At 62.3% G+C, this 14,403-nt stretch overlaps 1 protein-coding gene across 1 annotated transcript in view; it reads left to right on the top strand.

Moving 5' to 3' along the window:
* Positions 1-14,403, top strand: part of KCNC4 (potassium channel, voltage gated Shaw related subfamily C, member 4) — a 20,569-nt gene that overhangs the window by 472 nt on the left and 5,694 nt on the right. Inside the window, 3 exon segments of the mRNA XM_005860105.2 lie at positions 1-51; positions 9,844-10,780; positions 13,626-13,835. Coding sequence (XP_005860167.1) covers positions 1-51; positions 9,844-10,780; positions 13,626-13,835 — 1,198 coding nt within the window.

Raw genomic sequence — 14,403 nt, 5'->3', positions numbered from 1 at the left:
CACTGCATGTGGGCACTCTTCGAGGATCCCTACTCCTCCAGGGCGGCCAGGGTGAGTGGCAGGAGCCTGGGTCATGGCCCGGGTCTGCAAGGAGGCGCGTGGTGGTGGGTAGGGGCAGGGAGGAGCCTGGCCCCAAATGACTTACCTTTCCCTGCTTCCCTCCCAATTCCCTCTGCCTTCCATGGGCCCCAGGGATCGATCTCTCTCTCTCTCTCTCTCTCACACACACACACACACACCCTCTCCCCTGCATGCCTCACCATGAAATTGCACACACTTGACTTCTTCTTGGACCAGCCTGCTTTGCTGCACCCCCTCCCGGCCAGTGGGGGGCCCTTAGCTGAGCTCTTCCAACCCCTTGGGAAGACAGGCCCCTTTTCTTCTTCTCCCCACCCCCCTACAGGGTCAGAGTCCTGGAGAGCCACACGTAGGCCTTCTGCTGGGGTCAGGCAGGGTTTAGGGAAGCAACTCGAGTGTCAAGCGCCTACTCTGTGGCAGCCCCTAGATGCGCTGCCTCCAGGTGAGCCCTCTCATTTAAGCCCTCCAGCACCTCAGTGCTGGGAGCTGGAGTTTCAGAGAGGCGGGCGCCGGCTTCGGCCTCTAATGCTCATAAAAGGCAGAGCTGGGACCAGAACTCACGCCTGTGGTCCGGCTTTGGGAGAGGCCTCTTTTCAGGGTGACAAGATGCCTGCCCCATCCATGCCCCTGAGGCTTCCTGCACGCCTGGGATGTGCCGGGGTGAGCGAGAGTTAGACAGGAAGGTGCCTGGTGTCTGAGCCCTGCAGGCTCCCAGGCCAGTGGCCAGCGCAGGCTGCCGGGTGATGAGCCCATGTTTGGTGCCGCTTCTTCCTGCTGCGGCACCTCTTGGCTTCCCAGAAAGCCCTGGTTCAGGGTTCTGCTTGAAGTGGGTGTATGGGGTGGGGGTGGGGGTGGCTTAGACCCTTCCCCAAGTCAATCCAGTTGCCCCAAACCCTCTCAGGTGGAAGGGGGGCGGTGTGAGGGAGACATGCTTGGGCAGCTAGAAAACAGCCATGAAGGGTGGCTTAGATTCTTTGAAAAAGGACCCTGGGGCCTGGTGTCTGACCTCCTGGCTGGGGTCTGTCCGGGACCCACGTGTGGGTCTGGGGACTGCCTGCTGCTGTGGAAGCCGGTCCTGTCACCTCTGGCTCCCAGGTTGTCATGCTAGTGAGTCTGAAGCCCTGCTGCCCTCCCAGCACCCCCTGTGCCGGCCTCAGCCGGGTCGTGGAAGGAAAAGTTCCCTTCCGCAGCCCTCCAGGGGAGGGCAGGAGCTGGGGATGGGGCTACCGGGAGGAGCCAGGCTGGGCTGGACCAGGGCAGGGGGCTCGTCTGCTTGGAAGAGAAGGGGGAACAGAGGGCTCAGTGGCCATGGAAGCCAGGCGGGGGCTGTGGGCGTCCCAGGGCAGCCCCTGGAAGCCGGGGACCTTCTTCGGGCCTGAGAGTGAAGCTAGTCAGCTGCCCTTGTTTCTTCCCTGCAGCCCGAGACCCGCTCAGAAGGTGAGGGCCCAGCGTGCCCCGGCCTGGGTCTGCTGTGAGTTCTGTGGGCCTCTCCCAGCAGTTCCCCGACCCTGGCTGTGTGCACTAGGGGGGCAGAGACAAGCAGGGTTCATTCAGGCTCTTCCCAAGTGAGGGGCAGGGGAGCAGGAGGCAGACTTAGCTGGATGGAGGTGGGACAAGCCGGGCAGGCGGGGAGGGGGAGCTAGGCCTTCTTCCTGAGCATTCCAGGGCCTCTGGGGGCTTCCACCATCTCGGGTTCTTCCCTCTTGGATCCCCAGGGACTGTGACATCAATGAGTTCATTTTTTCCTTAAACTCCTCAAAGAGGGGCCCAGCCAGGGGGCTCTGAGTCAGCTCGGAGCCGGGCCAGGCCCTTGAGGTCGGCCAGGAGCCCACATCCTTTGCCCTTTGGGTGTAGAGCCCCATCAGCAGGGCGGCCCAGGTGAGGTTGAAGATCGGGGCGAGGCAGGATTCACTCTCCCCAGGAAGCAATGCCGCGTCAGGCTTCAGAGCCGGTGAGTGTCTCCTCAAAGACACTGACCGGGTAGCAGAGCCAGCCCCCCACCCGCGTGGAGTTCCCGGCCGCTGGTCTCTGAGACGGATGTGCGCAGCTGCCCCGGGCCTTGGCGGCGCCCTGCCCAAGAGCGCGTGCCTCCTGCGAAGGAGCCCGGGCCAAGGCAAGCCGGCAGCTGTTCCTAGGACGCAAATGAAAATAGAGAATTAAAAAAGTGAATAGCTGTTTGTTGAGCCCTCCATGCACACGCTCTGCACTGATCTCTAATCCCCCAATGCACCGGCAGAGGAGGTGTCATCCCCTTTAATAGCTTGAGGCTGTGAGAGGACAGACCTGTCAGATCGCACAGCCCGATAGTGGCAGCTGAGAATCAAAGCCAGAGCTCCCCGGCCCCCCAGCACCCCCCTCCTCCCATTACAACAGCTTTTCTCCCCTGAAGGAGGCTGTTTTCCAGGACTCTGGCCTGGGAGGTGTTCTGAGGGTGTGCGCCTCCTGTGGGTGACATCAGAAAACCCCGGGGCAGACGGTGACGTCAGAAGTGACACTTATTTTCTCGCCCCTCTAGGTCTGAGGGTTGGGGGGCTGTGCGAGTACCTTCCCTGGCAGGGCCTGCAGCACTGCGGCCCGTGGCCTTGGGGTCCTCACCGAGGGCCAGTAGGATCCAGGAGCCCCAGGAGCAGGGCTCTGCCCCAGGCATCCCTTCGCACCAGCATCTGGCACAAATGACAGGAGCAAACCAGATACCAACAGGAAGGGAACTGAGCTGATTGTGGGAGCCTGTTGCCTAGCTACCGGCCTGGCCCAGGCAGCTCTGAGTTGGGGGGGGGGGGTTGTTCACCCTGCTCCCTTCACTGTGGCTGGACCCATAGGTGGCGGTGCCGTGGTTCCTGCCCCCACCTGCCACTGTCTCAGTCCCAGGGAGAGTGGGGCTCAGCAGGCAGGGCGGCTCCCAGACCCAGAGGGACCAGTGGCGGTTTGGGCAGCATCCAGAGCTGCAGTCGGGCCTTCCTCCTTTTCTCCGGGCGGGCAGGAGGCCGATGAGTGGGCCCGGGACGCTCCCCTCCCCCGCCCCAGTCTGCAGAGGTGCCAGGGGCTGGGCTCACTGATCAGCCCTCTTCAGGGTGATAGTCCTTTGGCTAAATCAGTCCCTGGATTGGGTTTTCCCACAATGTCGCCCTTCTACATGGAGGACGCGACGCACAGGATCCCGCCGCCCCAGGAAGGCCGCTGGAGCTGCGCTTTCACGTCGATTAAGCATCTGCCAGGTGTCGGGTGTCACCGCTGCTTTCTTCCGGTGTCTCATCTGGCCCGTGCGAGGCAGGGGTTGTTATCGGTTTTCAGAGAAAGAAACTGAGGCCCAGAGGGGCTGGCTCAAGGTCACACAGACCTCATGAGTCCAGGCTGCTTCTACCGGTGCCTCCTGCGGCTTCTGCGGGAGGCCTGTGACTCAGGAGGGCTCAGTCTGCTGTCCCCCCCCTTCCCGCTGTCTCCCTCCAATCTGAAGCCCCATCTCCATCCCCAGGTTGGCTCACATCTGAGCTTGCTCGCTCGCTGTCCTCTCACTGTAGGACTGTCATGGGACAAAGAAAGGAGACTAGCAACCTTGGCCCAGGCGGGGGCCCGAAGCCAAGGCCTAGAAGGGAAATGCCCAGCGAGGGCCTCTCGCCCCTGCTGAAGGCCCCGGCTTCTCAGCCTGGGCATTGCCAGGACCAGCTGGTCAGTGGGCACGACTGTTGAACCTGTCAGGCTGGCCCTGACACACGACAGGCTTCAGAATGAGGGCAGGACTCCCTGGTCCCTCGCCCTCTGCCCTCTGGGGTAGGGAGAGCCGGCCAGCTGAGCCCAGTGCCAGCGGGCCCAGCCACAGCCCCCCACCTGCCCTGAGGCCCTCCATGTCCTCCTGGGTTGGTTTTGTGTTTCTTCTCTGGTTCTAACAGCCCCGCATTTGCCTCTTGAACATCTTGTCTCTGGATGATGAGGTGTTTCCGTCACCGTGGGGGTTGGGTGTGAAGTGGGGGAGGGGATAAAATAAATGGGGACTGTTTTGGAGAGTTGGGGGAAGAGGAGGCAAGAACAGAGTCAGGCAGCTGGGCCTTGGGAACAGGGAGCCCCAGGCCCCTGCCCTCCGCCATGGACAGTGTCAGCCTGGGATGCTGGCACCAGGGCACTCATGCCATCCTTGTGCCTGAGCAGCCTCGCTGGCAGGACCTCTGCCCAGCGCCCTGCTGGGGGTTCCAGGCTGGGGGATGGTTACCTGGCCCCTGGCAGGGTCCCCATCAGTCAGACTTGGCCCAACCACAGAGCCAGAGTCTGAGCGCCCAGGTGCCTGGAGGGGTTCCTGGGCACACCTGTCACTTCTAGTCCCAGTTAGGGGGGCTGACGATCTCTCCTCGCGACAGGCTCCCTGGGACCAGGAGAGGGAGTTGGCAGCAGTCACTCAGAAAACATTTCTTGAGCACTTACTGCATGCCGGCACCAAGCTGGGCGCTTACTGTGTGCCAGCACCGAGCTGGGCTCTAAACATAAAGACGAGTCAGGTGGCACTTGTTCCTGAAAAGAGCCCGGCCAGGTACAGGTACAGCAGGTGGCTGTCGGGGGAAACTGGGGGCAGGAGATAGTAATGACAATACAAGATGGATCAGGGGCTGTGTCCCCGTCTTAAAATGCAAAGTTCACTAGGAGGTGAGAGGAGGAAGGGCTAAGTCCCACCTCCACGCGGCCGGTTGCAGGCAGCATCTCCGAGGAGCTGGGAGGTAAGCCGGGAGGCCCCGCAGGATAGCCACTTGGCTCCCTGAAGTGTTTTGTAGAAGGAGGCGGGTTATAAATACGTGAGAGGAGGAAGGGCTAAGTCCCACCTCCACGCGGCCAGTTGGGGAGCAGTGTGCAGGCAGCTTCTCGGAGGAGCTGGAAGGTGAGCCGGGAGGCCCTGCAGGATAGCCACTTGGCTCCCTGAAGTGGTTTTTAGAAGGAGGCGGGTTATAAACACTAAAGAGCCCGGCCAGGTACAGGTACAGCAGGTGGCTGTCGGGGGAAACTGGGGGCAGGAGATAGTAATGACAATACAAGATGGATCAGGGGCTGTGTCCCCGTCTTAAAATGCAAAGTTCACTAGGAGGTGAGAGGAGGAAGGGCTACCCACCTCCACCACGCGGCCAGTTGGGGAGCAGTGTGCAGGCAGCTTCTCGGAGGAGCTGGAAGGTGAGCCGGGAGGCCCTGCAGGATAGCCACTTGGCTCCCTGAAGTGGTTTTTAGAAGGAGGCGGGTTATAAACACTTCTCCAGTGTGGGTAGTGTTTACCCATGCAGTTAGGGGAGAGGGGGCTTCCCGGCCAGGGGACCAGCTTGAGCAGGGACAGGACGGCTTGGGACACGGATGGGCACTGTTTGGCCGGATCAGTTCTTGGCCAGTGGTCTGGGCTGGACTGCATGCCTTCTGGGGCCCTCAGGGGTCCCCAGGAGCCCCAAGTGCTGCCTTGGCAGGGGGTGGGGTTAGAGCTGGCTCTGGGCATGGGAGCCAGTGGGCCAGGTTCTGCTCCTGGGGGAGCGGGGGTCTCTTGGCTCGAACCTGGGCCTCGCAGTGCAGGCCCTGCCCCAGGAGCCCAGGCACCGCTCAGAAGTGCCTGGCCTTGCAGACCAGCTCCTCGCCTCCTCTAAGCCGCAGGCTGCCCATTCCCTTCCCGGCGCTTCCTGGGCACTAGGATCTTGCTTCCCCGCAAGGCTCAGCTCTTCACCTCATCCCCACAGGTCTTCGTCTGCAAGTGTCTTTGGCTGTGGTCTCAAGTTCCTCTTCTCCTACACTCCATCCTTAATAGAAGTTTTTGGGGCTGAGTCTCCTTATATGTGTATCTGTCCATCTGTCCCCCTGGCCCTTCCTCCGTGGGCTCCCCTCCCGGCCCCGCTGGTTGTCTTCAGTTCCCGATGACGGGTGTCTGTCACCTCCCAACCACCTCTGGCCGGTGCCAGATCCCCCAGACACTCTAGCTCTGTGCTGAGTTGTACAAATATCATTTCTTTTAATCCCCAAAACAGCCCTGAAAGGGAAGTTACTACTCTCCTCCCCCCAGCACACCAAGCATGCTGTAGCCCCAGGGCCTTTGCACAGCCTGCTCCCTCTGCCTCACCTCCTTCGGATCGGCTCTCACTCACTCCTCAGTCTCTGCTTAGGTGTCACCTAGGCTTTGAGGCCTTGCCTGACCACCCTCTTTGAAATAGCTCCCCTCCCTCACACTCCTTATTCCTTTTGTCTTTATTTCTCTAAGGCTTTTCCATCTGACAGATTACATGTTTTACTTTTTTGTTTGTGGACCGTCTCCCTCCACTCGAGTGTAAGGTCTAAGGGATGGGGGTGTCTTGCTTTGTTCTCTGCTGTGCCTCAGCCCCCCGAACAGTGTCTGGCACGAAGTAGGTGCTCAGCTTTCCATTTACGAACCATGATCAGAGAGGCCAAGAACCTCGCCCAGGGTCTCCCAGGAAGTCAGTGGTGGAGCCCGACTGCACCCGGAAGTGCGTGACTTTACCTTTCCATCCAGGGCAGTTCTAGGGTGAGTTGGTGGAGGAGGCTGGGCACAGGGCTGGCCACTGGCTGAAATAGCTGGGCCCTCATTTCAGGGGCCGGCTGGAAAGACAGCTCTGAGCTGAGGCAGGAGGCCTGGCCTCGGGGCACAGGGCTGGCCACTGGCTGAAATAGCTGGGCCCCTGGGACAGGGAGTCCCCAGCCCGCCAGCGCGAGGGGCCCAAGGGAGCGGAAGCGTGGAGGAGCAGTGGTCTCCTGCCCAGAGCCGAGGCACCTCCTGTCCCGGGTGGTGAGACCCTCCTGGCCCTCCCAGCCCTGGAGAGGCCGGAGGGGAGACTGAGGCCCCACAGGTGCCATCCCAGAGGAGTGGGTTGTCCGCCCTCATTTGGTTGGGGGACCGGCTGGAAAGACAGAGCTCTGAGCTGAGGCAGGAGGCCTGGCCTAAGTTTGATCCTGAGAAATGGGCACATGTGGCGACCCTTTACCTGCCCTCAGCTCTGACAGGTGGAGGTGGGGGGTGGAAGTGACCAGATGGGACAGTTCTGTCTGGGAAAAAAAAAAGCTACCGTGTGTGTGCACTGCGGGGATCGGGGCAGTTCCTGCGACCCTTTACCTGCCCTCAGCTCTGACAGGTGGAGGTGAGGGGTGGCAGTGACTAGATGGGAATGGGGCAGTCCCTGATGCAGGGGAGGGTGCTTTGCACTCACCAGGAGGGGTTCCTGACCCTGCCGCAGAGGACCCTGGGGCAGCAGGGGAGGGAGGCACCAGGCGGCTCCTTGGCCTGTGGGGTAAGAGTGGCCCAGGCACAGGGTCCTCCCTCCCTTCCCCCTCTGCACCCTCTGCCCCGCCCCTTGGCAGCGCTTCCTGAACTTGTTTTTCTGAATCACTAATTACTTCACACTCCTCCCAGGTGGGCCAAGCTCCTGGCTAACTTCTCCTCAGAGAGCGAGCTCCTGCTCCCCTTGCTTCTGGGCGGAGCTGGGGTGCTGTCCCCACCCCTCGTCCCAACCCCCTTTGCTTCTGGGGGGAGGGTGGCGCCAGGACTGTGGGCTCCCAGCTCACATCACCGTGGCCACTGGGCAGCTCATCTCTGGATGCCGCGGAGAGCTCAGAGGTGGGAGCCCTTGGCCCAGTGCGATGCCCTGACAGCCCATTTCTCAGGGGAAGAACACTGAGGCCAGGAACGGAACTTGACATTTACCTTCATGGGGCAGAGCAGGCGGGAGAAGCTCCGGCAAAGTTGCCAAGAGGGGACGTGTGTCTGTGGTCTTCCCCCATTCTTCTTCTGTCCCTATCGGATCAGCCCGTCCGTGTTCAAGTGTAAATAAGATAAGTCTTGCCCTGGCCCGTGTGGCCCAGCTGGTTGGAATGTCATCTCCTGCCCTCAAAGGTCATGGATTTGATTCCCAGGCAGGGCACATACCTAGGTTGCAGGTTCGATCTCTGGTCAGGTGCATATGGGAGGTAACTGATCAATCCCCCCCCCTTCTAATCAATAAAAAAGTAAATAAGTCTTAGTGTATGACGGGTGTCTGCCCTAAGCCACAGGTCCACATCCCTAAGAGCGACAGTCATCAGGGAGCTGGCTGGGAGAGTGTGGACGATTCAGAGAAGGCTGTCCGGGCCTGTGAAGGTGGTGCAGGTTGATGTGAAGAGAAGGTGCAGTCTCGGAAGTTAGCAGTGCTGAGTTCAAGCCCCCCCCCGCCCCCCAGCCCCCCGGCTTCCAGGCTGTGTGACGTTAGGCAAGTCCATGATGAGGCCTGCTTCCCGGGTCCCCGGGAGGACTGAGGCGGTAACACACACACACAGAGCCCCGCTGTGCCCGGCACGGAATAGACAGCTGATGGATGTGCATTCCCAGAGTTCCCTCCTCACCTGCTCTCGCTCCATTTTCCCAGACCCCCGTGTTCTCTGGTGTTGTGTGCTGCCCCCACCTCCCCATCCAGGTGCAGACTCCCAGGGAGGTGCAGCTCTGAGGCCTCATTAGATGGCCACGCCATGGCCAGGTGGAAATCAGGCGTGGGGGTGGCCAGGTGGTGGTGGGCCATGGTCCCCTCTCACCCGCCGGTTGTGGCTCAGCCCTGCGCTCGGGGAGGAGCCCACGCCCACCCACCAAGCCGAGCAGGCAGCGCCACGGGCCCCGGACCCCAGCAACGGCGCCCTGAGAGCGGTGAATGGCATCGCATGAATAACAGACGACGGCTCCGTAATTGGTGTTATTACACATGCGTTTCATCTCCATTCATAACGGTTGGACACTTAACCCCGCCGTGCCTCTGCCGAGTGCCGCTGTCATCACTCTGCGAGATCCCGCAGCTGTCTGGCCAGCCGCTGCCACGCTCGGGTCCTCACGGGTGCAGCCGAGTTCTCTTTGGAGCTTAGGGGCCAGGAAATGCCCGTTTGGGGAGAGGGAGGGTGGTTATTCTGGGCAGACCACCCTGTCTCCTGCGGTGGAATGTATGTCTCCTTCAGGCGCTTCCCACTGCCGAGCAGTCGGCTGGGACATCCCAAGGTGAGAGGCAAGAGAGGGGCTTGGACTTGGGGCTTCCGGATGTGGGTCATGGCCGAGCTTTGCAGGCTCAGCTGACAGGAAGAGGCCCAGGGTCACCCCCTAGCCCCCTGCCTCGGGCATATCCCATCGTGCAGTGGGCCTCCAAATGCAGTGTGCCCAGAGTCCCCTGGGAGGTCATTTAGTGCCCCCCCCCCGCCCGGCCTTTCTCACTCAGTGGGCTTGGGCGGGGCCTGGGAATTTGCATTTCTAACTGGTTCCCAGGTGATGCTGCGCTGCTGGTCCAGCGCCCCGCTTGGAGGAACGCTGCCGGAAGCCTCGCTGCGGACAGGCAGCTGGGCCTGCGGACAGACAGCCGGACCCGAGAGCTTGTTAGAAATACAGAACCGTGGGTCCTGCCCTCACCGCAGAAGCAGGGTGGCACTTTAACAAAGTCCCCGGTGGTTTACTCTCCGTACCAGTCTGAGAAGGCTTAGAGCACAGCTGGGTTCAGTCTGAGAAGCCTTAGAGCACAGCTGGGTTAGGGACGGGCAGAGCCAGGCAGGGAGCAGGCCCGGCAGCTCTAGTCAGTTGCTTCCAGCCAAGACCAGCCTTGAACTCCTAGGCTCTGTGACAGCGACTGGGAAGTATTGCCTTAGAGCAGCCAAGGAGGTGGGGGGAGACCCTGTGAGGAGGGAATTTTAGCTCCTGGCTGTGATCTTTAACCCCCACCCCACCCCCGCACCGCAAGCAGAGGCCCTGCCCCCCGGGCTCACCCATCCCTGACAGCTGCCCCCTCTCCACCTCACCCACAGATGGTGGCCTTTGCCTCTCTCTTCTTCATCCTGGTCTCCATCACCACCTTCTGCCTGGAGACCCACGAGGCCTTCAACATCGACCGCAACGTGACGGAGATCCTCCGCGTGGGGAACACCACCAGCGTGCGCTTCCGGCGGGAGGTGGAGACGGAGCCCATCCTGACCTACATCGAGGGCGTGTGCGTGCTGTGGTTCACCCTGGAGTTCCTGGTGCGCATCGTGTGCTGCCCGGACACGCTGGACTTCGTCAAGAACCTGCTGAACATCATCGACTTCGTGGCCATCCTGCCCTTCTACCTGGAGGTGGGGCTGAGCGGCCTGTCGTCCAAGGCGGCCCGCGACGTGCTGGGCTTCCTGCGGGTGGTGCGCTTCGTGCGCATCCTGCGCATCTTCAAGCTCACGCGGCACTTCGTGGGGCTGCGCGTGCTGGGCCACACGCTGCGCGCCAGCACCAACGAGTTCCTGCTGCTCATCATCTTCCTGGCGCTGGGCGTGCTCATCTTCGCCACCATGATCTACTACGCCGAGCGCATTGGCGCCCGGCCCTCCGACCCGCGGGGCAACGACCACACCGACTTCAAGAACATCCCCATCGGCTTCTGGTGGGCCGTGGTCACCATGACGACGCTGGGCTACGGGGACATGTACCCCAAGACGTGGTCGGGCATGCTGGTGGGGGCGCTGTGTGCGCTGGCCGGGGTGCTGACCATCGCCATGCCCGTGCCCGTCATCGTCAACAACTTCGGCATGTACTACTCCCTGGCCATGGCCAAGCAGAAGCTGCCCAAGAAGCGGAAGAAGCACGTGCCGCGGCCGCCCCAGCTCGAGTCCCCCGTCTACTGCAAGTCCGAGGAGACCTCGCCCCGGGACAGCACCTACAGCGACGCCAGCCCCGCGGCCCAGGAAGAGGGTCTGGTCGAGAGGAAGCGGGCAGGTGAGGTTGGCGTTTGGGAGGGAAGACTCCGCTCCCGCCATGGCCCAGGGAGTCCCCGGGCTCCTCGGCCCTCGGGATCCGCTCTGTGCTTTACCGCTCTGGGCTCCCCGGGTGTAACCTGTGCCCAGTGAGGGCCAAGTAGAGGCCGAACCTTTGTATCGTTTGGTTCTCTGATAGCTTCCTGACGTCGGGCCTAGGGGTGAGTGTCCTGCTGAACTTGGGCTGCAGGGGGCGGTACTTGGGCTGTCAGTTAGCAGCCTTGGTCCCTAATCTCGCGGTGCCCACTCTGCTGTGTGCTCTGAGGCCAGTCCCTCACCCCCTGTGGGCATAGATTCCGCACCTGTAAAATGGGAACGATATTCATATTCTACCCCCAGACTTTGATGGGACCCAAACAAATGACAGAAAGTCTTTAAAGATCTTTACAACCATCAGGCACTGTCGTTAGCTGGAGAGCAGGGCAGCTGTTCTCCCCAGGTGCGTCCACAGTGAATCCCTTCTCCCCAACCTCCCAGTCTGCTGTCTCTGGCTAATAAGTGTGATCACGTAACAGCAGTGGGGGGCTGCCTGCTGCTCAGCACAAGCTAGGTTGAGTCCTGGGTTCCGGGTTGGACATGGGATGGCGGGGGCGGGGTGGGGGAGCCCAGAGGCAGTGGCTGGGCATTGCTGGGAAAGCCTGCTGCAGCTGGCGTCCGAGTCCTGGAACAGGGGCCTAAGGGCCTGAACCTCGGGCTTCAAGGATGGGAGGAGCCCCCAGGAAAGCCCGCCCCCACCTGAGTCAGGAGATGGGAGAGGAGATTGGCTCAGCCTTGGCACTGGAGTCAGGTCGGGAATGGAACCTCGCTGTTGGGAATGGGGTGGTCTCCTAAGGGAAGCTGGGATTCCTGGTGTGGGGGACCGCTGTGGGGAGGCCATCGGGGAGCTGGGGGGAGGCCATCGCACCTGTGGTCTCTTGGGGGACACGCACCTGTGGTCTGTTGGGGGGACACACACCTGTGGCCTGTTGGGGGACACACACCTGTGGCCTGTTGGGGGACACGCACCTGTGGCCTGCTGGGGGGACACGCACCTGTGGTCTCTTGGGGGACACGCACCTGTGGTCTGTTGGGGGGACACACACCTGTGGCCTGTTGGGGGACACACACCTGTGGCCTGTTGGGGGACACGCACCTGTGGCCTGCTGGGGGGACACGCACCTGTGGTCTCTTGGGGGACACGCACCTGTGGTCTGTTGGGGGGACACACACCTGTGGCCTGTTGGGGGACACACACCTGTGGCCTGTTGGGGGACACGCACCTGTGGCCTGCTGGGGGGACACGCACCTGTGGTCTCTTGGGGGACACGCACCTGTGGTCTGTTGGGGGGACACACACCTGTGGCCTGTTGGGGGACACACACCTGTGGCCTGTTGGGGGACACGCACCTGTGGCCTGCTGGGGGGACACGCACCTGTGGTCTCTTGGGGGACACGCACCTGTGGTCTGTTGGGGGGACACACACCTGTGGCCTGTTGGGGGACACACACCTGTGGCCTGTTGGGGGACACGCACCTGTGGCCTGCTGGGGGGACACGCACCTGTGGTCTCTTGGGGGACACGCACCTGTGGTCTGTTGGGGGGACACACACCTGTGGCCTGTTGGGGGACACACACCTGTGGCCTGTTGGGGGACACGCACCTGTGGCCTGCTGGGGGGACACGCACCTGTGGTCTCTTGGGGGACACGCACCTGTGGTCTGTTGGGGGGACACACACCTGTGGCCTGTTGGGGGACACACACCTGTGGCCTGTTGGGGGACACGCACCTGTGGCCTGCTGGGGGGACACGCACCTGTGGCCTGTTGGGGGGACACGTGTTGGGGGACACGCACCTGTGGCCTGCTGGGGGTGCCCATCATACATGCTGAAACCACTCACTGCCTGGGGCCCTCCAGGCGCCTGGGTCTTCCGTAGACCTTGATGGAACAGCACCCACTGGGCTCCCCTCCTTCCCCCACCAAAGTGGTACCCTCCTCTGCCCTTGAGTATCAATCTCCAGCCCACGCTCCAGGGAACTGGAGCTGTACCCCAGGCCCTTTCAGGGCTCAGAGGGAACCTAACACCACAGTATGCACGTCTGTAGGCCAGCTGCCCGGCACACACTAACCAATGCCCGTCGGCAGTGCCTTAGCCTGGCCCTCACCGCTTGGCCACAGTCTGGGCTTTACTGGCAATGCCAGGGCCACTGCCTTCAGACCGAGTGGTCCCCCCTTCTGCGGATCCAAGGCCCAGCTTCACCCGGGCTGCGGCCTGACCGGGCAGGAGCCGGGTGAAGAGCCCACAGCAGTGGGAGCTGAATTGGAGCCTCTTCCCCCACCAGGGTCCCCAGACACCGGGGAGCCCCGAGCGCAGGGAGCTCTGAATCCTTCAGGCGCTCGACTCCAGCTTGGACGCCTGGTGAACAAGAGTAACCGCCTTCGGGTGGTCGGGGCAGACAGCTGGGAGCGCCACTCTACTGGCGTAGCCTGGCAGTGCCACCTGCAGCCGACAAGCCAGGCGGTCTCCGAGGGGATCTAAGCTCATCAGGTGCAGCCTGAGCCAGACCCAAGGAGGAGGAAGTCTGCTGCCTGGGGAGCGGGGGAGGCAATCTCGCAGGGCAGCAGACTCGGGGAGTCCTTGCTTAGGGCATCTGTGGCCCATCTCCCAGGAAAGATGCTAGGCCAAGGCTGGGGAGGAAGCCAGCACCTGCCCCCTGCCCCCAGGACAGACCCACTCCCTGGGCCCTCCCCAGGTTGGAGAAGTGACCCCAGGTGACCCAGGGAGGAAGGCCCGGGCAGCACTGAGCACATCCTGTCTGACCCCCTAGATTCCAAGCAGAACGGAGATGCCAACGCCATGCTGTCGGATGAGGAGGGGGCGGGCCTCACCCAGCCCCTGGCCTCCGCCCCCACCCCCACCCCGGAGGAGCGCCGGGCCCTGCGCCGGTCTGGCACCCGAGACAGAAACAAGAAGGCGGCCGCCTGCTTCCTGCTCAGCGCTGGGGACTATGCCTGCGCCGACGGGAGTGTCCGGAAAGGTATGGCTCCCCAGGCTGGGCAGGTGGGGAGCCCCAGTGTCCCCCACAAAACTTGAAGCCCCTTCCTCCCCCGAGGCCATGGCCATCATCTCTTCCCTGGACGCACCCCAACTTTTAGGATGGGTACCCTGACCTCCCAGTCCAATTTCCTTAGAAAGGCCCACAGCATCCCCAGGAGGTACACATGGCCCGTACCCCAGTGCCCACAGGGAAGACAAGCGCTGACTGGGAGCAGGGGTTCATGGGAGCAGGGGTCCCTGCCCCTCCCCTCCATCCTGTCACCATCTTCCGCTGGTGCCTGCTGTGACCTGCAGGCCTGGCTTCCCAGGGTCACTGCCTGCCTTTCCCTTGGCCTCCCTTAGACGCAGCTAAGGCTCCCCCAAGTAAGTAGTCCCTACAACGCTCAGGAGTCGGGGGAAGAACGGGGTGCCGGTGTGAGGTCCCCTGGCACAGGCCCACCTCCTCCGTCCTGCCTTTTGGGGGCCTGGAGCCCAGAGGGGCGGACCCAGCTCTGCAGCCCCGGATGTGACTTAAGTCGAGCCAGAGGGTGACAGGGAGGGGGAGGCTG

Source organism: Myotis brandtii, unplaced genomic scaffold (assembly GCF_000412655.1).
Source record: "Myotis brandtii unplaced genomic scaffold, ASM41265v1 scaffold131, whole genome shotgun sequence".
NCBI classification, from domain to species: domain Eukaryota; kingdom Metazoa; phylum Chordata; class Mammalia; order Chiroptera; family Vespertilionidae; genus Myotis; species Myotis brandtii.
The sequence above is the reverse complement of the archived record's forward strand: the minus strand, read 5'-3'. Positions and strand labels throughout refer to the sequence as shown.